The sequence below is a fragment of the Python bivittatus genome, unplaced genomic scaffold, assembly GCF_059951505.1.
Source record: "Python bivittatus isolate LINGU-HERP-01145 unplaced genomic scaffold, Pbiv_v1 ctg000590_np1212, whole genome shotgun sequence".
Lineage (NCBI taxonomy): Eukaryota > Metazoa > Chordata > Lepidosauria > Squamata > Pythonidae > Python > Python bivittatus.
The window spans coordinates 5,308,283-5,334,865 of NW_028277086.1; the positions used below are offsets into that span (position 1 = coordinate 5,308,283).

At 42.8% G+C, this 26,583-nt stretch overlaps 1 protein-coding gene across 8 annotated transcripts in view; it reads left to right on the top strand.

Moving 5' to 3' along the window:
* Positions 1-26,583, top strand: part of PTK2 (protein tyrosine kinase 2) — a 224,564-nt gene that overhangs the window by 114,015 nt on the left and 83,966 nt on the right. For all 8 annotated transcript variants that reach the window (XM_088148916.1, XM_088148917.1, XM_088148915.1 and 5 more), the window contains 7 exons: positions 3,432-3,511; positions 5,689-5,751; positions 7,824-7,878; positions 10,095-10,235; positions 12,180-12,257; positions 12,963-13,070; positions 16,153-16,270. In XM_088148916.1, coding sequence (XP_088005042.1) covers positions 3,432-3,511; positions 5,689-5,751; positions 7,824-7,878; positions 10,095-10,235; positions 12,180-12,257; positions 12,963-13,070; positions 16,153-16,270 — 643 coding nt within the window. The remainder of the gene's footprint in view (positions 1-3,431; positions 3,512-5,688; positions 5,752-7,823; positions 7,879-10,094; positions 10,236-12,179; positions 12,258-12,962; positions 13,071-16,152; positions 16,271-26,583) is intronic.

Sequence of the window (26,583 nt, forward strand, 5' to 3'; positions counted from 1 at the left end):
AATATAAAGCTTGTTTTTCCAATTAACTTCTTTGTAATACTCATTATTAATGCAGTAGAATAACAACTTTTTTCCCCAAATAGTTATTCTAGCCAAAATTAAATTTTAGTTTTGAAGGGGGTTTAAAATAAATGTGAAGTTTTACCTTACTTCAGATAGCATAGTGTGAGTTACATTGATTGCATTTGGATGTACTGTATATGTGGAAGAGGAATTGTTTTCTTATGGGAGTGTGAATGGACAGAGAAGGTAAAGCAAGACAAATTTCTCTTTGAATGGGACTGCATTTGAAAAGAACGATGATTTGGAGTCTGTTTCTAAATTAGATTAAAAAAAACTTTGCAGTAATATAATTAAAACTATCGAATAACTACATTTAAGATAGAATAGATATAAAGATTAATTCATGACTATTTATAGAAGGTTTGCGAACCTCTCTGTTGAGAAGTCCAGTCTCAGACTGAAAAGTAGTTAGAACTATGTTTTTCCAAAAAGAATTAATAGATGAGAAAAATCTTTATTGTAAGTTTTTAGATCTGATAGAGTGTTAAGGATTTTTGTGTGTGTATTTTGATTTTAATGTATGGCAAAGTGCCTTGAGAAGATTGTTTTAAAGGGTGGCATTCAAAAGTATAATATAAATAAAATATCATTTTATACTTAACCAATTAGAGTCATCCTTTAGTTCCATGAAGCTTATATATGATTTTCTTTCTTGAGCTAAATGTTGTAAGAAAATGGTAAGAATCATGTAAACAACATATTGGTGGCAACATGGCTTATCGGAATGATACAAATCTAAAGATCCTGAACTTGCCCCTTATCTGGTCCTCCCATGTAGGCATTCTGAGTTTGACAACAATTTGAGGAGTGGGAGAACAGAGACAGCTGGGGATTTCTGTGATGGGAAAGGATAATTTTAAAGTCATTTTGTGTTGCACAGTGCCTGTCAGCAATCAGTTCCTTTCCCCAGTCATTAACATCCTTACTATTGTGTGATGCCTGTAATTAGAGAAGAATGTCAAAGATCAAGTTGTATTAATGTAGGAACTGTGACCTTGTTGATGAAGCAACTGAAGGCAGATGGCTGATTACTGTTAGGGTAAGAAAATAATATTTTTAAAATGCCATAAAGAAAAGTAGCAGTGTTTGCTTTATTGGAGGCACACATATTTTGTTAAATTATTCATCTCATCAAGAAGCTGGGGAAAAGGGCAGGGGCAGAAATGTAGTGGATACTTTCTACACTCTATGTTTCAGAAGTTATGGTAATTTAATAGAACAATAAATTTAGAGCAGCTAAGGAGAAGGTATGAAATTGGATTAACTTGCATTTTGGATTATTGAAATCTACAAATTTTACACTACTACACCAATGCAAGGGATGTGATATTTAGGGAAATGACTACTTAAAATATTACAAGGACTTTAGGATGAGTGATAAACAATGAAGAAAGGTTAAATGTATAAAAGCATAGCATTTTATAGATACTGGTTTTTGTGGCTATAGCACTTAAGGCAAAGAGTTTCAAGGGGTGCTTCTCACAGTGAATAGTTAAATACGGGTGCAGACTTGCATGACTTTAGAAATTAGATAAAGCTAAATAAAGTATATTTCTGAATGTTACTTGTTTAGAAATGAATAATACTACACACATATATTTTAAGTATCTCATATCCAGTCCTTAAAACAGAGTTAGACATTCAGGCAAGTGAACGCACAAAAAATGCATGTGGGCTTCCTGTGGCACAGGGTTATCTGTTATGGATGTGCACGTATTGTAACTGTTTGTTAGAACTGCAACCAAGGTCCTAGGCAAGCACCATTGTAATACCCACCTAACCCAATCCTATTTAGTTTAGTAGGATTACCTTAATCTTTTCAGTCAGCAGCTTCTAAACCCTGGTATATGCACAAGCTCTGTTCTCTGACTGTAAAATTAGAACAAAACACTTAGCCAAGTATTCAAGTTACGTATAGAGAGTAAGCATATGGAATTGGAAGGGGCCTCAAAGGCCATTTGTTAATTGTTCTTTGCCGCTCCTGAATTTTTTTTTCTGAAATTGGAGCCATTGGAAATAAAAAAAAGTGCAAGATTGATGTCAGCCATACTGACAAACTATTAACCTTGGCTTAAAGTAACAGAATCTTGCAAGTCTGATTGCGTTTTTTTACTCCTCTTCTTTACTCTCTACATGCAACTTGAATACTTGGCTAAGTGTTTTTGTCCAGATGGTTTCAGATTTGGCATCAGCCACAACTCTGGAGGTAGGGGTGGGATTGCTGTTGTTTTGGAGACTGAGGGTTGTCAGGGTGCCACCTTGCAGGTAACTGAATGTGAATCTGTACTTGTAAGGCTGGGTCTTAGAGATCAATTGGGATTGTTGCTACTGTACAGGCCTCCCTGCTGTGTAGTAGCTTCTCTCAGCTTCCCTACCAAACATGCTTAATGCCGTATTTAGGTTGATGGTGGAGTTCCCCAGGGTTATGGTTCTGGGGAACTTCAGTCTGCTTTCCCTGGATGTGGACTCAAAGGCAGTGTAGAAATTCATGGCTGCCATGGTGACCATGGGCCTGACCCAGCTTATTATGGGTCTAACCAATGGAGGGAGGAGTGTCACATGCTAGACCATGTTCATGTCTCAGGGCAGTGGTAATGTGATCTAGAGTTGGAGGATATTACTGTCATCCCTTGTCTTGTACATACTACTTCCTGTTGACCCCAGAGTTTACTGCTGCATCCCCATTCCACAGGAAGACTAGGCCTATTCAGTTGGTGTGCCCCAGGTGCCTGATGGACCCAGCTGGGTTTCAGAGGGAGCTTGAGGTTGTTCCTGAGGCTTGGTTCATCTGAGATCTTGAATGGTTGGAATGAAGTAGTGGTGATCTTAGGCCAGATTGTGCCTAATGTGGACCCTCACTGTGTGCAGACCCTGGAGTGCCCCCGATTTACAGAGGACCTCCGGAGGATGAAGCAACAGAAAAGACACTTGGAGCGCCACTGGAGTGAATATGACTGGACATAAGAAGCTTTATTGGGGCCTACTTTGTAGCAATGAAAGCAGCAAATTGTGCTTATTTCACACTCTTATTGCTCTTACTGTCCTCTGAGTGTCGGCCAGCGGCCCTGATGAGGTCAACCCAATTTCTACTGGGCCAGGAGGGGTCGCGGGAGTACATGCAGGGTCACTGTGAAGATCGTTCTTGGCACCTAATGGATAACATTGCTTTGAGTTAGATTTCAGCTGAGTTGGGCTCAACAATTCAGAGATTCACAGAAGGAATTGCTTGAGCATGATCTGGATCTCACACAGATTGTAGTCTGCTTAGGAAAATATTGGATCACTCCATCTGATCTTTGAATGAAATAGTCCTTAGAACCATTTTGCCTACTTGTATTTATGACACATTCCTGCTTGTTTTGCTCTAGGTGAAAAATGACTATATGCTGGAAATAGCAGATCAGGTGGACCAAGAAATTGCCTTGAAGCTAGGTTGCCTTGAAATCCGGTAAGATAACCTTTTAAATACTTATTACTAAATAGAACATCTTATTTTAATCTTGATGTCCTAATCAGTATGCTCAAGTAGAACCTTTGTAGAATCTTCAAAATTTATTGTAGCTTAAACAGTAGATTTTTAAAATGTAGACAGTTTTATAAAAAATAATGTTATGCTATGTCTGTTCCATTCAAACCTACAACTAAATAACTTTTTAGCTAAGCAGTTAATTGCAGGTTTGAAAGTAATGTTAAGACAATCGCATTTATTACACTAATATTGTGTGTTGATCTAATTTGTGAATGGTAAAGATTCTGCCTAATCTTTAAATAATAATTTGTCTCTACTCTCTATAGTAACTTCTGGCCCAATGTTTCGTAATTGTTTAAAGAAATATTTTTACAGAGCAAAAGACTAGGAAAAGGAAGTTCAATAACATTTTTAATTGCTTATTGCAAAAAATAGAACCCTTCTGAACCCAGGAATAATTGAACAGTTGTCTCTGACATGAAACTGTTTTCTCAAAAAAGGGGGACTTTGGAACTTCATGGCTTTTTCTACCACCTTTCCAAGCTTAAGCTCAGTAAAAGAGATATTGTGCACCCTACTATGACATAGTGACTTATTAAAGCTATCAAGTTGTAGGTTTTTCTTGCTATGAATGTGAAGGGCTATAGCTTGATAGGAAGGATCTTATGTGTCTCACTTCCAGGTTTGGTTGGAGGAGACTTCAGATTGATGGTTCTAGACAGCAAGTGCTATTAATATATTTTACCAGTTTTACAAACCTTACACATTCCTCTTTAGTTGTATGTTATGATGCTGAGTAGAACTTAACTCACAAAGAAGGCTTCAGTACATTCTACAGAAAGTTGCAAGGGCGGTGTCTGCTTGCATCTGATTTAGCTGGGATTTAAACAGCATATTCCCAATTTCCAAATCTAAATAAAGACATAAAAAGGAAAATGTTAATAAGCTCCTGTATAATACGAGAAGAGCAAGTTTTAGAATCCCTAAAGCATGTTTTCCTTGTTCATTATCTTGTAGTTTAGACAGTTGTGTTAATTCTGCAGCTGTCTTGTATAACAAGGCTAGGAAAGCGACAATCAGTATGAAATTAGTAGTAAATCAAGCATCAGAATAATTGTGGGGATAGGGAGGAGAGACTGAATTGCAGTTTTGAGTTAAAGTATCAGTTAGAATACTGGTGCTTTCCAAGAATAATAATAATAATAATAATAACTAGTGAATAGTAATGGAAATTATTGGAATTGAAGAATTTTTAAAAGGTTATACAGATAAAGGTCTAGGGAAGGCTGTAATTCATGACATAAAATTTGATCTCTTAAAATATTTCACTCCAGTCTCCCCAGAAATCCTTGAGCACTTTGGAAGGACCTTTTCTGCCAGAGCTAGAGCAGAGCTTGGCCGCATGGTCAGAGGAGTAGTAGAGTGAAGGAATTAGAAGAAACAAGCTCCAGGAATTACAGTTCTTTGTACTACCTGGCTAGAGTTAGTTTAGTGGGAAGTACAAATGAGATTTACTGCAATTAACTTAACTTTACCATTTTTGCCTCCTTTCCACAGTATCTATTTCATATCACCTAAAATATTTCAGTTAAATGACGTCTGCATCTCTATATCCTATCAGATTGCTGCCTGACAGGCCCATCAGATAACCATAAAAACATTAGAGTGGACATCCATGAATCTGATCTCACAAGAGAGGACCAGATTTTATTCTGGGTTTTATATCTCTAAATGTAGTATGGCTATAATGATAGATTTTACATTTTTGAAAGTTTTTCTTTGGTCCCTGGGATGTGAAATATATCTCTAGTTTGATTTTCAGAAATCTGCATAAAGTTTTAGAAACTTTATAATGATTGATTTCCTGTATGTTTAGCCCAACAACAGGGGGGGACTCCTATTGGTCATATTTCTGAGGTGCTCTCACACATCTGTTGTTCAGTTTGCAAGTTGCCTAGGCAAGTAAATAAATGAATTAAATTTATATCCCACCTTTCTGATTATATAAGCACTCAGGGCAGCTTTCAAAAATAAAACAAAAGATAACAAACAAAAGATCAATATAATTATGATCAGATTTGAAATCAAGACAGTTCATTTAAAAGCACTTAACATTTAAAAGCACTGCAAAAAAGTACCTTTTTTTATAATTTCAGGAGATCATACTGCGAAATGAGAGGCAATGCGTTGGATAAGAAGTCCAACTATGAAGTCTTAGAGTAAGTATGGGGTTGCATTTTTCTTAGGACGCTAGAATACTTTAGAAGGAACACTATTGTTGCTCTTGGAAGTAAGAATGCAAAGGTTGCCATTGTTCTAATTAAGATATGATAGGAAATTGTAAAACCTAGTAAATTTTTGACCTCGGATCTTATTGAGGAAATAGGAGTTCATTGACTCTTGTCTGACTAAGACAAATTGGGTGATTCATAGTTTGAACCCGTTGATACACAGGATCGTTCTTTTTTTGGGTCATCTGCATTCTGTTAATGTTTGTGGGGCCAGCTGGTCTAGTCCTGCAGATTTAGAAGCCCTTTATAGAAAATGGATTTTCTGTTTGTGATTCAGTCATGGGACTAAATTATGCTGAGTTTTTAATTACTTATTAGCTCCTGGAAATTCGCAATCTGTGGCTTTGTCTCTTTAAACACGCCCCCCCCCATCCTAACCTAGCATGCAGTTAGCAAAACAAACTGCCTAGTATGGGCTCAAAACCTAATTTTTTATTAAAAGTTGAATATTGACATTATGTAGTGGTATGTGGGAAAGACCTTGGGAGACTGGGCAAAGAGACGCTGCCAAGGGAAAGGTCAAATAAAAGGCAGCTTAGCCTGCAGCAGGAATGTGGGCAGTGCAAGGGGCTCAGAAGAGACCCTCCCTAGTTTCTTGGGTTGTAAAGGGGACAGGGGGAGAGATATACTTTCAGACTTGCATGATTGATGTCAGCCTTGTGAGGTAGACCAGACAGGAAACATGGCTAGATGAGCTAATTTTACTTCATAATAAGATTACATTAACAGAATCTTGCAAGTCTGAAAGTATATCTTTCCCCCTGTCCAGCATGGAAGAGCCCATGTAAATCGGAGCAACCATACATTTGTAGAGCATGATGATTGATGATGATGATGAAGATAATATTCATTCCCAATTTTTTTTTTAAGTCAAAAATGTTGCACGTGATGCTCCTATGTGTAAATTATTTCTACCTATCCTACCCAATCTGGCAGGAAGGGCATGCTCTAGGTACTGTTGGCTAGGAAGTGTTGGCTGGCGGGGCCCAGAAGAAGAGCCTTTTCTGCCACGGCACCTGCCATTTGAAACATCCTTCCCCCTGAGATTAGATTGGCCCCATCCCTGTTGACCTTTTGTAAAGCCTTAAAGCTTGGCTTTGTGCCTGAGCCTGGGACCCTGGGTGTGGATTAGAACTGGTTATCCTGGCTGCTATGTCTTTTATTTTTATTTGCTTTTTTATATTGTGTATTTTATGTATTTTATTGTAAGCCGCCTAGAGTCATGTAAAAGTGAGATGGGCGGCCGTATAAATCGAATTAAATAAACCAACCAACCAACCAACCTGGGAAAATGTGTGGCAGAAGGGAATAATTAAGTAAACAAGTTAGAGCAAACATGTGAGGTTCTGTAATCTTCAGTCTGCGGTCCCCAACCTTGGTCTGTGTTAATTTCTATAATGCGATTGGACAAAAGGAAGGAGAATTCTTTTTAAATATTCAGAAGGTTTTGCAGGAAAAAATGGGTAGAATTTGACTTAAAAAACCCTTAATAGATTACCAAGTTGAGCTGGAACAGAATGCTACCTGATTCATTGGGGCATGCAAAAACTACTTTATGAGATGAATTCCGGTAAGCTTCAGAACTTTGTTGATGATAGTATTGAACTAGATGGCCATTAATTTAAACCTGTGTATGATTGGTTTGCTTACTTACGTGTAATATGACAAAGTACACAACAGTTGAATGAACCGGGTCATTATTTTTACCTTATTAGATTAACAGATAATGTTAGGGATAAAATGTGAAATAGAGATAAAGAGTGTTAACACTTTCTATTCCATGTTGTTTCTTAAAGATACTGAGTAAAGATTTTTAAACAGGAACTGAAAAAGATTGGTGGAAATAACAGGTTTTTTAAAAATGAATTTGACTGAATATTGGCATATGTATTTATATTCTAATATGACAATTCTTGAAAGATTTAGTGGAGCATTATTTCACATGATTAAAATGCAGAGCATTTTTCAAGCATCACTGATTTGTGCTTTGCTTATTTCAGGAAGGATGTTGGTTTAAAAAGATTTTTTCCAAAGAGTTTACTGGATTCAGTAAAGGTAATTTTGCATTCTGCTCATACATTAGAACTTACTTGATCATAAGTTTTGATCATTCTATTTTTAGCTGTCTCCAAGTATGTATTTTGTTTCATCCATTTGTATGACATTTCTCAAAAATAAAAGGACAAGTTTTTTTTCTAATGACTTAAAATCTAAAAAATGGAACCAAAGATATGTGGTATTGTATCAAGTGCTTTCTATTAATTCCTGTGCTAGGTGAAACCATGTTGGTACTATGTAGCTTGGTTGTGGTGTCAATGTGCCTAAACTATCTGAGCCACTTCCTATCTAGACACATCTTACTAATCTGTGTCAGTAATGGTCAAGAAGACCATGCAGTATATCTAAATATCATCATAGTTTAGTTAGTTTATAATGCTCGATGGTTTTAGCATTGTGGTATAGTGGTTAGGGTGTTGAACTAGGACTGGGAGATAACAGTTCAAGACCATTTAAAGCCATCAGATGCTATTTTTGAATAGCATTTCACGTTTGTACTCTCTCTTCCTGCTTTCACTCTCATTTCTTGCACTTCCTTTTCTCCATCTCCATTTTTTCTGAAGATCTGTTCTTGATTCTACCAAAAATGGTTTGTTCGACATTCAAATGCTATCATCATTCTTGTCCCTGTATTATGCCCTGACCTGAAACCTGACTGAACTGGTTCCAAATAATACATTTCATCTAGGATCTCTTGGGCTATAACCGAACACCTTCTTAATAGGACACTGGATGAATATTATCCAGAATTGTTGAGCCCAGTGATGGCTTCTTGAAAAGGGGATATACCACTGCCTCCTTTAAAGCCAACAGAACTATACCCTCCCTCAAAGAAGCTGACAGCACCACATGGACCCAACCACATGTCTGCTCCTTAACAAGCCAAGAGGGACATGGATCCAATAAACAGGTGGCTGTGTGCACAGTCTGAAGGACCCTGTCCACTTCATTGGGAGTCACCGACTCAAACTCATCCCAGCTAAACCCCCAAGACCATGCCACAGGCACCTCAGCCAGACTTGCCCAGTCCAAGTCCAACTCCAAGCAGATCTGAGCAACGTTTTCAGCAGACAACTAGAATATTCCTCATAGCAGCCCTGCAGATAATTCTGTTGCTCATCCATCCCAAGCAAGGATCAAGTCACCCTAAACAGGGCCCATCAGACAGCGATTGGTGGACATAATGAGAGCAGAGAAATAACTCTTTTGCCACTCTTATTGCCGTGATGTAACCTGAAAGTGGGCTCTTACTCATGCTCAGTTGATTCATTCTTTGCCTTTCTCCCATGGTGCCCCAGGAGTTTCTTCTGGTGCTTTATTTCCCTTAGCTCTTCAGAAAACCAGGGAAATCCTGGGATCGGTGCCCTGTGAGAGGCCACACAGGAACATTGCTGTGTGTCCAAGGCTTCTGTCATCTGCCCATTCCAGGCTGTGATAAGGCCTCAGCTGAACTGCTCACCAACCCTAACCCTAACCCTAAAGGAAAAACTCCAAACTTCCTCTGGGACACTGTGGGGTCCATAAATTGCCTGGGGCAGACCAATCTGGAAGGCCCTATTTCTCTGTGGGATAGAGTAGCATCGGCAAGCCAAAAATCCATCACCAACTATGGCAAATGACTGATGGTAATGTCCTCCACTACCAGATCATGTTGCAAGTGCCCTGAGACAAAAACCAGATCTAGAGTGTGATGTGTTGGACCTTTGATAGCTTGGGACAAGTGCACGGTTACTGCTATATAACAAGGATAACCAAAGTCTGATTTTATCACAACTGCATTCCTATTATTCTATACAAGCTAAGATTTTTAGTCTAGGAACTATCTTGCAGGTCAGCATACTATTTCCCACATTATATGGCCAGTTGAATAAAATGTTTGCTAGTATCCCACACAAGAAGTGACGAGATGTGTGTAATGCAGGTATTCTACAGACTTCCAAAGAGTGGTTTCCAGAGGATAAATTAACACTCAATTATGAGATAGCAAGGGAACAGCCTCTCCCTCAGTCATTGGTTTAGCAAACAAGGTCAAGCGAGAATAGTAACAGTTAATTGAAATAGGTAGTTTCCCCATATTTAAGCAAAATTTACCAGTGTTACATTGTTAAGTGTGATTAATATATATGCTTACAAATAATAATAATTGCATATTAATATGTAATTAATACACAGTATTACATACTATACTCACATCTGAATATTTCATTATCAAGGCCAAAAACCTACGAAAAATGATACAGCAAACTTTTCGACAATTTGCCAACCTCAATAGAGAAGAAAGTATTTTGAAATTCTTTGAGATTCTCTCACCAGTATATAGATTTGATAAGGAATGCTTCAAGTGTGCCCTTGGAGTAAGTATGCTGCTTTCAGCTGATGGGACATCTTTCAGAATAATCTTTCTAACTGTTAATGTTGAGTTTAGCAGTTCATTGTCAGATTATCCAGACAGAAGACAGATGGGATGGTTCTTTGTTTAAGATACCGACTAAATTTTCTATATCTCTGGATGATGCACATAATATTTATTTTTAAATTGTTTAATTCTTCTATGTTTCTGATAGATGAGGAGTTTAGGAACTGCTAATGAGGTTAAAGGACTGCAAGGTTATGGAGATGTGGAATTATTTTAGAGTGGTCATAATGGGCTGAAATGCTATTTGTGTAGCTGGAGTAGTAATGGTGGAAAATAGGTAACTGTGTCTTACATGTTGTGTTTTTGCCCCCTACTAGAGGGCTTTAGGGAAATGATTTAATTCTGAAAAATTGTGTGATGGGCAATCCTATGTGTGGCACAGGTGTTACAATGAACACTGAAGCATTTGTGGCTTCTGCTTTTAAAATGGGGCAACTCCTCAAGGTGTTGGGAGTTATAGCTCAGGAACATTTATTTAAATTATTTATATTGCTGCCCATCTCACAATAGTGGGTCTGGTCTGGGTGGGATACAAGGATTAAAACAAAAGCCACAACATATAACCCATGGTGCCCAAGGTTAAAACCATAACCCCAATCAGAAAAAAACACTTCAATAGCAGCAGAGCTCCTGGCCCAAATGCTTGGGAAAACAGCCAGGACTTCAGTCCCTTGTGAAAGGCTAACAAGATTGGGACCATCCAGATCTCCAGGGGGATGTTGTTCCACAGGGCAGGTGCAGCAGAGTGGCGCTACAGAGAAGGCACAGTTCCTGGATCCAGCAAGATGACATTGTTTGATAGAGAGGACCTGTAGCATGTTCTCTCTACCAGAAATGGTGAGCCGAGCAAAGACGACGGGAGAAAAGTAGTCCTGCAAATAATCTGGCTCTATGCCATGTAGGGATTTATAGGTGATAAATGGAATGGATGCAGTTGGGGAACAAGATGAACCTGAGCAAAGATTCCCCTAGCCATGGGTGCCACCCACTCTCTGAGCCGAAGCTGTGAATCCAGGAGGACTCCCAGATTGTGCAACAACTCTGATTGGAGAAGTATGCCTCCAGACAGAGTTAAAGATGGCAAATCTCCAGAGCCAGAGGGCTTTAGAACCACAGCCACTAAGCCAAAGCCTGCTCTCCTCCATCCAGATCCTCACAGGAAAAGATCGCGGTGACATCATTTGTTTGTCCCAGGATGGAGATGTACAATTGTGTATCATCAGCTTACTGATACTGCAGCCCATGCCGGTGGATGACTTCACCCAGTGGCTTCATGTAGACATTAAATAGGAGTGGCCAATGTGTAGAACCCTGAAGCACCCCACAAAGCAGGGGCCTTGGGCTCCACCCCCCCAACACTGCTGGAACCAGATCCAGAGAAAGGAGGACTACTGTTGTACAATACCTCCCAATCCCAATCCCCAAGGCAGCTCAGAAGGCTACCATAATCAATCGTATCAAAAGCTGCTGAGAGATCAAAGAGGGCCAAGATGGATGTACCACTCGCATCCTGTGCCTGCCAGAGGTCATCAACAAGCATGTTCTCTGCCATCTCAGTACTGTAACCAGGCCTGAATCCTGATTGAAAGGGGTCCAGATAATTAGCTTCTTCCAGGGCTCTCTGGAGCTGTAAGTCAACAACCTTCTCAAGAACCTTCCCGAAGAAAGGAAAGTTAGAGACTGGACAAAAATTGTCCAGAACTGGAGTGCTGTAAATTAATTTAAAGCAAGTGTGCCCTATTCTGTTTTGTCCAGTGTTTGAAGTGTAATTTATTAGTCTAGTATTGATTTGTTTATTGGATGATAGTGAAGATCTTTATTCAGTGTTCAAACATTTTCTTCCCAAATGTTCACTGCTTCTTTTCCATATTAAACATAAAAGTCCAGCTGGATTATTTCAGTGGAACTGGCTATTGGTCCAGAAGAAGGAATCAGCTACCTTACAGACAAAGGTTCCAATGTAAGTCCTACGATGGGATATGATGAATTAATATCTAAGCAGACTTTCAAATTTGCCATTCCATAGTGTGGGAAGTGGACCAGTATTATTAAGGGAGCTTATTTTTTAGCAGGATACAAGGAAACTTGTGAATAAAATACATGGACCTAATTCCAGAAATGAAACAGTATCTTGGATTGATACTGTTTTTCCTTCTTCCTCAATTTATGAGAATTACTCATTCAAGATTTTTAGCTTTGCTTCTAATTTACTGTCACTTGTTTTACAGTTAATGCATTTTTGCACTTTCAGTATATTCTTTTTCATCTTCTTTGGGGTTGGTTGTTGGATTTTTATTTTGCTCTTTTTGGTAATGGATTACTTAGATTTAAGGCAGTTTACATACTGGAAGCTAAGCAAATCCCCAAATGCATTATTCGTATTCCCATGTAGGTTTACGGTCAGTTTTCATGTGGGCTCTTAGCCAATATTGCTATCACTAAACTGCATTCTGATCAGGCAAACTATTGCCAACTAATAATTGTTTCTTTTCCCCCTTCAGTAGCATGCAAGATAGACATAGGGCATGGATAACAATGTAAGGTAGTAATATACGGGAATCCTCAGAAAGATAGGATTTATTTGCACATCCTGTGTTTTGTATCTGATAGCAATTTTGCCTACACTGATTGTTCATCTTTATATTTTCCTTCTGATTTTCTCTAGCCTACCCATTTGGCAGACTTCCATCAAGTACAGACCATTCAGTATTCAACTAGTGAAGACAAGGACAGAAAAGGAATGCTACAGATGAAAATTGCTGGAGCCCCAGAGGTAAGTCTGCTGATGTTTCTTCTGGGTGGCCAGGAAGAGCAAGCCAATTTCTTCTGTGTGTTTTTTGAATAAAGGTAGGTGTAGATGTTCCTGTTTCATACTATAAAAACGTAGGGCATAAATAAAATATCTTATTTCATAAGAGAATAATCTCAGATACTTTTTTTTATCCAGAGACAAAGATATTTCTGGTCTTTAGCTATGAAAGATGCTATATAGTAATTTCCTGATAGGGTTTTATTCTTACTGGAGAATAGGATCAAGAACAGTAGAGATCACAGCGCTCCTATCAGAATTAGTGGATTACATACCTATACCAACCCTTGGTGCTATTGCTTTTACAACAATTCATGACGATATATGCAATTAAAAAAAGTACTGCCTCCTTTGGGTACTTGTTACTGCATTATTTTTGACAGAAGCTGCTTTGAAGTCTATGGTTAGAAAAGACCAAACAGGCAACCATGAATGAAAGCAGTTGAACTCTGGAATTATTTTTGCCTGATCTAGCTGTATTCTGGACATCATCATTAATCAAGTGAATAAAAACAGGGAAGAAGTAGAAAAGAATGAGATTTGAGAACTGGGCTGTGATATTGTTTAAAACATGGGTGCGGGTTCCTGTTTTGGAGGATTTTGCTTCTGCCAAGAACTACGCAGCATTTATGGCACCATCTGGGAAAAGCTATCCCTCATTTAAGGCTGCTTTTGGAAACCATTAAACATCTCCTTAGTTGCTGCCAGAAGCTTTGCTTCATCACGTTTATTTGCATTTGGAGATGATCCAGCTGAAGCAGGTTCTGAAATTGACTTTACATCCTTTCCTTGGTCACTTTTCTCAGATTCTTCCCATAAGAGCAGTTGGTGGGTTTATTGTTAGTTTAAAATAACAGCAACCAATCAAATTTTTCAAGACTATAAAGCATGAATTATTTCTGAATGTCTTTTACCACTTGAGGGTTGTTGGCATATAGTATATCTTGATATTCAATCAAAAGTAGAAAAAAATATTACAGTGGTATTTCTGCCAGCCTTGAAAAAGGCAGTGCACACCCTCTTCAAGAAGCCATTCTTGGACCCAACAATTTTAGATAAATGTTGCCCAGTGTCCAGTCTTCCTTTTTTTAGAAAAAGTTGTTGAGGAGGTGGTGGGTGTTGATAATAGAGCACCCTCAAAGGAGTCAATTATCTAAACCCATTTCAGTCTGGATTCAGAGGCGGTTGTAGGATCAAAATGGCACTGGTCATTCTGGTTGATTTCCTTTGTTGGCACCTGTATGGGAGGAATGTACTCCTCCATGTCTTTATAGACCTCTTGGCAGCCTTTGATCTGGTCTACCATGATTTCCTTCTAGACTCCCTGTAAGTGGGGACCCTGATTTAACATAATTCCACTCCTTCTTAAGTAGGCAGCACCAGTCATGAGTAGAGGAGAACAAGAAGTTATCAAAGTGGCAGCTTACTTGTAGAGGACTGCAGCCATTCTTGTTCTCACCCTTGCTATGTAATATCTACATGAAGTTGCTGAGAGAGGTCATCTGTTGGCTTGCAGTATGGTATCATCAATATTGCTGATGATATCCCGTGATACGTCTCCACCCTGGGTCTCTCTTGGGGTGTAGTGGAAATTGTGACCTGGTATCTGATGGCACTGACTGTGACAGGATTGGATACAAAGAAACAAGCTGAGCTAAGGCTGGTGTGCCAGTCCTACTTCCATTCCAAGTAGAGAGGCCCTACATATGGTGACTCATGCACTTATCACCACCCATTTGGATTACTGCTGTGCACTCTACATGTTTGGCCAAGGACTTTAGGGACTAAGGATTAAGAGGCTTAATCCTTTGTGCTGCCAGTCTTTGTGTTGCCTGGGCTGGTTTATGGAACTCTCTGAGGTGCGACTCCTGCATTATTGCAAACTATTCTTCTCTCTCTGCTACTCCCTCATCCTGTTTTCTCAAACCCATACTATGTTGGGTTCTAGCCCCACCACTTGCGTTCTATGGCTATGATTCTTTTCATGGTGTGCCCAGCTACCAGGCAAGGCCTAACTTCCTATATATCTCCTGGAGTGTATGTGCTCTGATGGCTTTCTACCTGTCTTTGTATTTGCCTGAAGTATAAATGCCAAGTTGTTCAACCAATTGAACTTGCTCCAGTGTGTTTGCTCAGCCTAGAACAGGACACTATAAGGATCTGCCTTTGAAGACCGTTCAGAAGCTACAGTTAGTCTGAAACATGGTGGTCCATATGTTGGCAAATCAAAATTACTGTTGCCTTTAACAACTATTTAGCTGTTGTCATCTAGGTTACTGGTGGGTTTCTGGGTGCAGTTCTAAGTACTGGTTTTAAACAATACAGTCTTATGTTACTTAGACCACCTACTCCCCACAAAAGCAGTCCATCCGACTGTTAACATCTTTTAATGCCATCTAGCCTATGTGATGGGGAGTGGGGCGGGCAGGCAGTGTTTTTGAGTTGCAACCCTCATATTATGGGACAGCCCCCCCCCCCTTGAGATTAAGCTGAAACCCCAGTTTCTGGCCCTAGGAGGCTACTGAAGACTGCTCTGTTCCAGAAGGCACTGGAATTTGTTACTTGCACTTGTTTGATTATTTTATGCTGCTTTTAAATTTTGGTGTAAACCACCTGGAGTCATTTTTGAAATTTGGCAGAATAAAAAAACCAATCAGTAAATAATTGAATACATTAAGATTAATTTCTAAATGTGTAGAGTCCATGGATGCATCCATGCATGTAAGCCCTTTCACGTACATGGAATGGCGCTTCTAAGCAGGAAGACAGATGAAATTATCAGCTGAAAATGCGCTTCTGTTATAATCAGTGCTTATCTTGGTGGCAACACTTTTCACATGTTATGTGCTCTCTGGGAGTTACTCCATATGGAGAATTTTCAGGCATAAGAACTGGGCCATTTTCAGCCATCCAAGCACTTTTTTCTATTTACTGCTTCTCATTTGCATGCTCTTCTCTGATGTAATAGTTCAGCAGCTGTGCTAAATGTTTGTGCCTGCAATAAGGCCTCTTTGTTCAGTGCACTATTTTTTTTCTCTCTCGGTAGCCTCTGACAGTGACAGCACCATCCTTAACCATTGCAGAGAACATGGCTGACTTGATAGATGGCTATTGCCGACTGGTCACGGGTGCAACGCAGTCCTTTATTATCCAACCCCAGAAAGGTAAGATAAAACATTTTTAAAGTATTTTTGTTGCATTTAGTCTGTTGTTGTATCCTTTAATTGAGAAGAAATTAGTGGCTGCATCTCCGCATGTGTAACTTATCAGACATATAACTAGATAGAAGTCAGAAGGATTCTGGTGACATATTTTCAGATTTGCAAATTTTATTAAAAGGTATAAGCTTTCCTGAGATACAGCTTGCTTCCTCAGAAGCATAACACAAGCTTATGCTTTTTTTAAAAAAAAAATTGTTAGACTGAAAAGGTGCGACCAGAGTCCTCCTGATCGTTGACTAACACAGACTAACGTGGCTCTCCTCCTACAATACAACTAGTTAAAAATACATAGGGAAAAAAAGTCATACAATATTTGCAAGGGAATATATAACACAAGAGGAACTAGAATAGCAATTCCAGTAGTTAGTCTGATACCATAATTCTGTAAATGGTAACATTTACTTAGACACGTTCCAAACCTTTCACTCAATTATTGGTTTACCAATTGAATAATAATTAGCGCCCACAATTCTCCTTTTTTCCTTTTTATAATATTATTTGCTTATCTCTGTTTAGTCCATATTTTTGTTTGGATTTGAAATTGTGTACGAAATTCTCTTTCTGACACTGACATTAGCTGTTCAGATATAATTTTATTTATTTTTATATTTTAATCTCTTCTTCCAAAGAGTTAGTGAAACATACCTGATTCTTCTGTCCCTCATCCTTTCACAGAGACCATGGGGAAGGAATTAGGTTGAGACATACTGATTGTTCCAAATTACCCAGTTAGTCATGTAGTTGAAAAGAGATTCTAATTTTAGTCTTGCCATTAGAAATCCTTTTTTTAAAAAAAAAATAATAATAATAGTAATTTTATTAAAAATGCAATTGCAAAGATAAAAACTAATACAAGCTAAACAAAAAACAAAAAAAAAGAAGGTGCAGAAAAGAAAAGAAATAAAAATAGAAAAGAAAAAAAATAAGAATATAGTAAAGAAAAAGAAAAAAAATACATAAACAAATGACTTCCCCCTTCCTCATGACAAGTATAAACAATTTTAGCAACTTACCGCCTTCTCTTAAAATACAACAAATGATCTCTTCTTCCCATACCCATCTCTTTTCTATAAACAAATCCTTAAAGCATCATCACTTCAGTCCTGATCAGCAAAAGTCCATTAAGGGTTACCAGAGATAGCAACATATCTATTTTAACCTTAATCAAATAAACCAACTTTATATTCCTTCTTTTTACTTTTAACAATCTTCATCTTTAGCCCCTTCAAATAATGTCTTAGAACTTGATTTTTTTTCATTTTTTCTTTGTCCTTTCTCACAAAATTCTTCAAAGCTTTAACAAAAACTCTTGTAAATCTAATGTATGCCCTTTCCTTAATCAGGAGGCCCTCCGCATGGTCACTCATGCCCTGGTCACCTCCCAGTTGGATGCGCTGTACATGGGGCTACCCTTGAAGAGTATCCGGAAGCTACAACCGGGTACAGAATGTGGCGGTACGGACAGTTCTGAATACCCCCAAGGGGGCACGTATACCACCACTGTTACGCGAGCTGCATTGGTTGCCGGTTTGCTTCTGGGTTCAATTCAAGGTGTTAGTTATCACCTTTAAAGCCCTTCATGGCACAGGACCAGGTTATCTGAGGAGCCGTCTCACCCCTGTTACATCAGCCCGCCCCACTTGGTCCAGCAGAATGGGCATGTTACAGACACCACCAGTCAAGGAATTTGGACTAGTGGGATCTAGGAAGAGGGCCTTTTCTCCTGTGGCCCCTGCTCTGTGGAACAACCTACCTCCCGAGGTGTAGTATACCCCCACTCTCATGACCTTCAGGAAAGGTGCGAAATCTTGGCTTTGCCAGAAGGCCTGGGGGCCAGCTAGCGGCTGGCACCAGTGAAGGTGGCTTGTGGGGTAATTGATTCCCCCCCCATCATCTTGAATATTTTAAGTATCATGTATACGGTTTGTTTTTACAGTTGATTTTTAATGGATTAATTAATTTTAATTATTTATGAGGTATTTTTAAAAGTTTATGGGTTTTTAATTTTAATTGTGAGCTGCCCAGAGTCACCCATTGGGGGAGATGGGTGGCATACAAATTCAATAATAAATAAATAAATAAAAATAAATATAGAAAAATTATCCAGTTCACTCTCTTAGTTTATTTGTATATCCTTTTTAATTATTAATGTCAGATTCAGCCGGTGCGGCACGGCTAGGGACTTGCCCAGCCGCGCTGAGTCAGTTCCACCACCCGAGCGCAAGCAAAAGAAAAAGGGGAAGTGGGAAAACCGCGAACTGATTAATGGGCCAGCTGGGATAGCTTAACTAAAAACTGGAAGCGGATATTTTGTATCGGAGCCAATTAGCCTCGGCCGGCGTAGACAAAGGAGTGAGCAGCGGCCCAAGGCAAAGCAATCAGCGCGTGATTGGGAAACCCCGGCTTTGCACACAACAGAAAGACCCAACGAAGACTACGACCATGCCAGCGGGGTAAAGCAATCGAGACAAAAGAACTGAACTGAATCTGCCATTTCGGTGAAGGGGGGGATTACTGCGGGCGATTTGTAACCAAGCAACGGAGCAAAGCGTGGGAACAGGGGGACTATAAATTGTATTGTAAGATGTGCCAAGCTAGTCCTGGCTTTGTCTGTAATTACGTACGTTACGCTTGAGTAAACTTCTTTGCTGAACACACGTCATGAGAGTTTCTCTAGTTGAACAGGGTAAACCTTACATAAAGCCAGGACTCACCTTTGAATGCTACCCGGGACGCACTGAGGAGCGCTCACCTTTTTTCCTGTAGCCAGAACTGGAGGAGAACCGATTGACGACACCAGGAGATGGCCAGCGACGGGGAAACCGCTAGCCAAGGGAGCAATGAGGAGCCCGGACCTGACGGCGGGATGGCAGGACCGGCTCAGAGAGAGGGGCACACGGACGCAGCCAAGAGGGCGCCAGAGGACAGGTGATCGTTTAGCGTGGGCCTGGGGCCTGACAAGTCGACAGGATGGGGGGTCACGACAAGCCATGGCTCAGGATCTAAGATCCGAGAGCTGGAGGAACAACTCACCCAACTGGAGGCCAAGGTCGAACAGCAGATGGACGCCATCCAGGCGATGCTGCAGGCCATACTTTGGGAAGGCGAGGCCCTGGCGGCAGAGACGCAGGTGGATGAGGAATCGGGCAATGCCAGCAGTGGCCCGGCGACCCAGCTGATTCCGGGGGTGAACCTCGGCAGGAGATCGACGGGCGACAGACGCATTGAGACTCCGGGGTCTTACCGGGAAGTTCTTGGGAGACCCTGAACAGTCACCCTGCTTCCTGACACAGGTGCAGAATTTCATGAAGCGGAGTGGGCACCTGTTTGCAGGCGACAAGGAGAGAGTCGCCTACGTGGTGGATTTGTTGGAGGGCCAAGCTGCTGGTTTGGTGGTCTGCTTGTATGATGCTGACACGACCGAACTAAAGAGGTTTCCGGAGTTCATGCAGGCCCTCTGGGACAGATTTGAAGACACACTGAGTGCCAGGCGGGCCAGAGACGACATCTCCCACCTGAAGCAGAGGGAGAAGTCGATAGCCAAGTACGCCTTGGAGTTTCGGCGCCTAGCGGAGAAACTGACGGATTGGCCGGAGTCCCTGAGGGTGGACTACTTTAAAAATGGCCTCAATTCGGAGGTCCTCGAGAGAGCGCTTGGTCGGGACGACCCGACCACACTAAAAGAGTGGATCTGGCTGGCTGGGACGGCAGAGGCGGCATGGCAGCAGATCAAGCAGAGAGTGAGGAACCAAGAGCTGACCAAAGATGAGTCGCGCGAGGGGGCTTCAGAGGAGAGGCGGAGTAGCCGACAGCAACCCATGGGGGGATAGTAGGCTCCGAAGAGATCCAGCCTGTTTCCGGTGCGGGGGACGAGGCCATCGGGCGGCGCAATGCCCGACGGAGCGAGATGGGGTCCCACCCCGGGCAGACGCCGGGGCCCTGAAGACCCCGGGGCGGTGAGCCCCCGACCAGCCATGGAAAGGGATCGGAGCAGTGGCAGCAGAATGGAGCAGGACCGGGTGGTCCACTCCTGAGATGGCATCATCTGGGGAAGAGATGGGACTGGCGGGAAATGAGCAGCGCTCGCACTGAACGGCGTCCCAGTGCGGGCAGAGGAGCCGAGATGTGCAGATTCGATAGCGGACGAGGACTGCCTTCCCATGCAGGTGAGGGTACACATCCTGCGGGTGAGATCGGGGGCTGACGCATGATTGCAGGCGCTACTGGACTCCGGGTGTACCCACTGCCTGATACACCCGGCGATAGTATCAGGGCTAGGTCTCCAGGTGCGGAGACTCAAGGAGCCCATTGCCTTCAGTCATCTTGACGGCTCACTTGCCGGAGGGGGGGCCGGCTCAGTACTACACCAAGCCAGTCCGAATGACGACTGGGGATCACCAAGAGGAGCTGAGGTTCGTGGTGGTCCTAGTTGCCAATTATGCAGTAGTGCTTGGCTTGGTGTGGCTGAAGCGGCGGAACTCGCTCCTTGACTGGGCATCTGAGATGCTGAGATGCGGAGGAGTGGGGGCGAGAGTGCCGGAAGCAACGACAGCTGATAACAAGGGGAGGCGTAGCTGCAGAGGAGTCGGTGGAGCCGGAGCGTCCAGTGCGGGGAGGCGAGCGAACCGGGATAGGATCCACAGCGGTGGGAGCGGTGAGTCTGGGACCCCGTGAGGTGGCGGCGGCATCAAAACTGAGGGGCCCTAAACCGGCAACATACAAGACGACTACGGCGGGCGAGTCTGTGATGGGAAAGGCAGCAGAGCCGAAGAGCGTCGGAAGCATCCCGCAGCAGTACCAGGACTTGATGGCAGAGTTCAGCGAGAAAGAGTCAGATCAACTCCCACCCGACAGACCCAGGGACTGCGCCATCGAGTTAGAGCCGGGAGCCAAGGTACCCAAGCCGAAAATACTCTCTGTCGGGGAAGGAGATGGGTGCCCTTCGGGAGTTTGTAGACAAGAACCTCACGTGGGATTTTATCCAGCCCACGAAGTCTCCACTGGCGGCTCCGGTGTTGTTCTGGGAAAAGAAAGACGGCTCGCTCCGGATGTGCGTGGACTATTGGGGCCTGAACGCTATAAGTACGGAATACAATTACCCTCTCCCCTTGATGAAGGACTTGTTATCCCACCTATCCAAGGGGAGGGTATTCACAAAACTGGACTTGCGTGAGGCGTACTTCAGGGTCAGGATCCGCGCAGGGGATGAGTGGAAAATGGCTTTCAACTGCCTGCTTGGAAGTTTCCAATTCCGCGTGATGCTGTTCGGGTTAAAAGGGGCCCCGGGAATGTTCATGCAATTAATAAACAAAGTACTGCATGACCTACTCTACCAGGGCGTCCTGGTATACCTGGACGACATCTTGATATATTCAGAGACCCTGACTGAACACATGAAATTAGTACGCGTGGTGCTTCAGAGACTACTAAAATAACAACTATACGCCAAGCTGTCGAAGTGTGAGTTCCATCGGGAGCAGCTGGACTATCTTGGCTATCCCATATCCAGCCGAGGCATTGAGATGGACCCAGCGAACGTGAAGGATGTGCTGGGCTGGGAAGTGCCACAGACCCGGAGGCAACTCCAAAGCTTCTTAGGGTTCGCGAACTTCTACAGGCAGTTCATCCCAAACTTCGCCCAAGTTACCCTCCCGTTAACGGACTTACTCAAGACTCGAGGCAGCGGGAAAACCCCCAAGCCCAGCATGCCTCTGGCGTGGACCCCAGAGTACAAAGAGGCGTTTGGGGATCTGAAGTGCAGATTCACGGTGGAGCCAATCCTACACCACCCCGACCCAGACCAGCGGTTCGTGATTCAGGTGGACGCTTCCAACATGGCGGTGGGAGCAGTCCTGCTGCAGCCCAGACCTGAGGGGCCCCTTCACCCATGTGCACGTCTCCCGCAAGTTCACCAAAACGGAGAGGAGGTGGATGGTGTGGGAGAAGGAGGCGTTTGCAGTCAAGTGGGCCCTATCCACTTGGAGGCATCTGTTGGAGGGGACAGCCCAGCCGTTCGAAGTGTGGACTGACCACAAGAACCTTGAAGCACTGAAAGCCCCGCGGAAGCTGTCATCAAAACAGACACACTGGTCCCAGTACTTCAGGAGGTTCGATTTCATTCTCAAGTATATCCCGGGGAAAAGGAACTTTTTGGCGGATGGGCTGTCCTGTATGCCCCAGCATGCCAGCCAACGGGAGGAGATTGTAGACTCCATCATCCCCGCGAATAGATTGGCCGCAAAACCAGTCAACCGGAGCCAAACAAGGAAGGGGGTAAGGGATACCAAACCTGAGCTTAAATGGGCTTTCCTAGAAGCTGCAGAGCAGGACACTTGGCTCATGGTGAACCGGGACTCATTAACGGGCCAGGGCGGCTTGTGGTGGCATGAGGAGAAGCTGTACGTGCCTGAAGGATGCCAACGGGAGGTGATGGGGAGAGCCCACGATAGCAAGAGCGCGGGGCGTTACGGGTTTGTAAAGACTCTCCATCTGGTCCGGCGGCAGTTTTGGTGGCCGACACTCTGAAAAGATGTGGAGGCATACATGGGAGGCTGCCCGACCTGCGCAATGGCAAAAGGGAGCAAAGGCAAGCCCCGGGGACTACTTTAGCTGGTTGCAACACCTGATGGTCCGTGGCAGGAAATCGCCATGGATTTCATTGTGGAACTGCTGGAGAGCAAGGGGAAAACAGCCATTTGGGTTGTAATAGACTTGTTCTCCAAACAAGCGCATCTCGTGGCTTGTCGGTATGTCCCCACAACGGAGAGGCTGGCACGACTATTTGTGCAGCACATCTACCGTTTGCACGGTGCACCCCGACGAGTTGTCAGTGATCGGGGCAGGAACTTCATGGCGCGTTTTTGGCGAGAGTTCTTAAAACGGGTGGGAACACAGCAAGCTCTCTCCTCAGCCACGCATCCACAAATGGACGGAGCCACGGAACGGCTTAACGGGGGGGTTGGAGCAGTACTTGTGATGCTACGTGGGGTACCAGCCAGACGACTGGGCAGAGCTGCTACCGTTTGCGGAAGTAGCATACAAGAATGCAGTCCATAAGAGCACCGGCTTCACCCCATGTAAGGTGGCTACTGGGCGAGACTTCGTCCCTATGCCGGAGCTACCCCAACTGGCATCCCGGATAGACTTGTTGGACACTTGGTTTGCCCAGATAGATGCCACGAGGAAGCAGTGTGGACGGCGCTGCAAGGGGCCAAAGCGGATTATAAGAAATACACCGATTGCAAGCAGCTCCCCGAGTGGCAGTGGAAGGTGGGAGACCAAGTGTACCTCTCAACGAAAAACCTAAAGACACACCAAGCCTCAAAGAAGCTCAGGCCACGGTTCGTGGGGCTGTTTCCCATCGCGGAAATAATTAATCTGGTGACCGTCAGGTTGATGCTCCCCAAGGCACTCAAGAAGATCCATCTGGTCTTTCACTGCAGCTTGTTGAAGCCGCACTAACCGGACAACAATTGGCACAGGTAAGAGCTGACCCCGGCCCCAATTATGGTCGACGGGGAGTGGCATTTTGAAGTTAAGCAAATACTGGATGCTAGAAAACACAAGGGACAAATCCAATTGCTAGTGCAATGGAAGCATTTCCCAAAATCGCACAGCGAATGGGTGAACAGAGCCCACGTGAATGTGCCCGAATTGCTCCAGGACTTTTACAGAAAGCGCCCCAGGAAGCCAAGGTAAAAAACAGGGAGTCTGTCTTCAGGGGGGTGGTATGTCAGATTCAGCCAGCGCGGCACGGCTAGGGACTTGCCCAGCCACGCTGAGTCAGTTCCACTGCCCGAGCGCAAGCAAAGGAAAAAGGGGAAGTGGGAAAACCACGAACTGATTAATGGGCCAGCTGGGACCGCCTAACTAAAAACCGGAAGCGGATATTTTGTATTGGAGCCAATTAGCCTCGGCCGCCATAGACAAAGGAGTGAGCAGTGGCCTGAGGCAAAGCAATCAGCGCGGGATTGAAAACCCCCGGCTTTGCACACAACAGAAAGACCCAACGAAGACTATGACCATGCCAGTGGGGTAAAGCAATCAAGAGACAAAAGAACTGAACTGAATCTGCCATTTCGGTGAAGGGGGGGAAAACTGCGGGTGATTTGTAACCAAGCAACGGAGCAAAGCGTGGGAACGGGGGGACTATAAATTATATTGTAAGATGTGCCAAGCCAGTCCTGGCTTTGTCTGTAATTACGTACATTACGCTTGAGTAAACTTCTTTGCTGAACACATGTGTCACGAGAGTTTCTCTAGTCGAACGGGGTAAACCTTACAATTAAGACATCAGCCAGTTTCATTTGTATATCCAGTGTAGCATCTTTTCCCATATCATTTTTGTAGCTTGTCATTTTTAAATCCACTTTCAGTTCTGTTTCAATCTTTTCAGGTAAAATTTGTTCCTCTTCTGTAACATCCTCTTCCATAACAACTTCCCCACACAGGCTATTGATAGAGGCAAACTCTCTTAAAATTAACTTCTGAGTCCATTGTTCAAATATATCTTTCAATATGTCCAATGTTAAAATGTTTTGCTTCATTCTTTATTAGTAAGTCAAATTTAAGGATCCCCCCCCCTTTAATTGTAATCTTTAGTTCCTTCTGGTTCCCTCTAGTGTCCAACTTTCAAAGTATTGTCAGAAAACGACAGACACGGGTTCGGTTGTCCAGTAGACAGAAGTTTTTATTAGGCACGTTTGCAAAGGTGGGTCCCTCCCGCAGCAATGGAGGAACCCCGAAGCAAGGTCTGACAGGTTTTTTTTATACCCCCTATCTGTCCTCCCCCTCCTACGAGGGCTTGGCTCACAATCTCACCTTTTTTTACCGCCCCGGAGCGCCGCTAATTAACCGCAAAACCGCAGACATTCCACTTTCCGAATCCAATCAGCGCAATACACATTGCAATCCCCACTTGACCCGACAGCCGCCCCCTGCCGTTTCTCTTCACTCTGGAGCGAACGTGCCTCTTGCCTGCAGTCTTTCCTCCCTCCTGCCGTCCCTCTCCACTCTGGTGCGAGTGTGCCTTCTGCCCATCCTCCCTCCTGCCACCCCCCCAAGGCTGCCCCATGGTGCACAGTGCTCTCCCCTAGCAAACATGGTTCGTTTGAGGCCCTCACTTCTCCCTGCCTTCTCACAGTATCATTTTTTTTTTTAATTCAAAACAAAAGCATTTTCCCATGGGAAGAATTCTTATAATTAATTTCAAAGTCTTATTTCAAATCCATCTGGACACTTAGTCCATTTGTAACTTTCCAGAATCAACGTTTTAATCACCCTTTTGCTGTTTATTCAATTAAAAAAAATTTTTTTTTTATTCCTTAAGCTTGTACTTAAAACTTCTTTCACTAAGGATTGAAGGAAACTCACCCAATGTTTTCAGACTTGCCAGACCAAAGGTTCCTAATAGCTAAAAAGCAGTTAATAAGCAATTTCCAAAAGTGATTAGAAAGGGAAGTATGCAACCCCAATTTCCTTTTGAAGGCGTTGACCATGGTTTGAGCAAATGGTTATTCTCTTGTCTCCCAGAGCTCTAAACCCACTGGAGACTGCTATCTTGCAGTATCCTTGCAAGGAGCAGCGGTCTGGAGCTCTTGTGGGCGATCTCAAGTCCTTTCCTTGTCCCGAGAGGAATTATGAAGAGTCAGTCTACTCGCGGGCTATTCATTCTGCTTCAGTCGTTAGCTCTGCTTTTAGCGGAGTCGTCTTTAGTTCACTATTTCTTCCCCAAAAGTGAAAAATCCAGCACTCTTAACTATTATGTCACAAGCTATTTTTTTAAAAATATCCATCAGTATGTCATTTACCTCATAAAATATTTTTGGGCTAACACCATTGGTTTTATTTTAAATTGTGACGCACACCACTTCCAATTTTAGTTCCCCACAACCCTGGAGATGGGTTGGTAAAATATAACAAGTTGCATGAACCAAGTATGATGTAATCCCCAGTACTCTAGCAGTGAAACTTTCTTGTGAGATTAAGCTGGAATTTAATAGCTGCAGCTGATTAAATTGTTTTAAGACAAATGTTGAAAGTAAACTATTGCCGTGTGATGGGTCAGGATTCACACATCATACTAAGACATAGTTTATTTTAATGATTGTTTTTGAATGAGCCACATTGGCTAGGTTCATACATAATACAAAATTTTACAAACCACAGTGGCTGGATTCATGTTAAACCAAGATCAAAGAGACCAAATGATACCTTAGTGTGATGCATGATTTCCCCTTTTACTTGCCTTCTTTTTT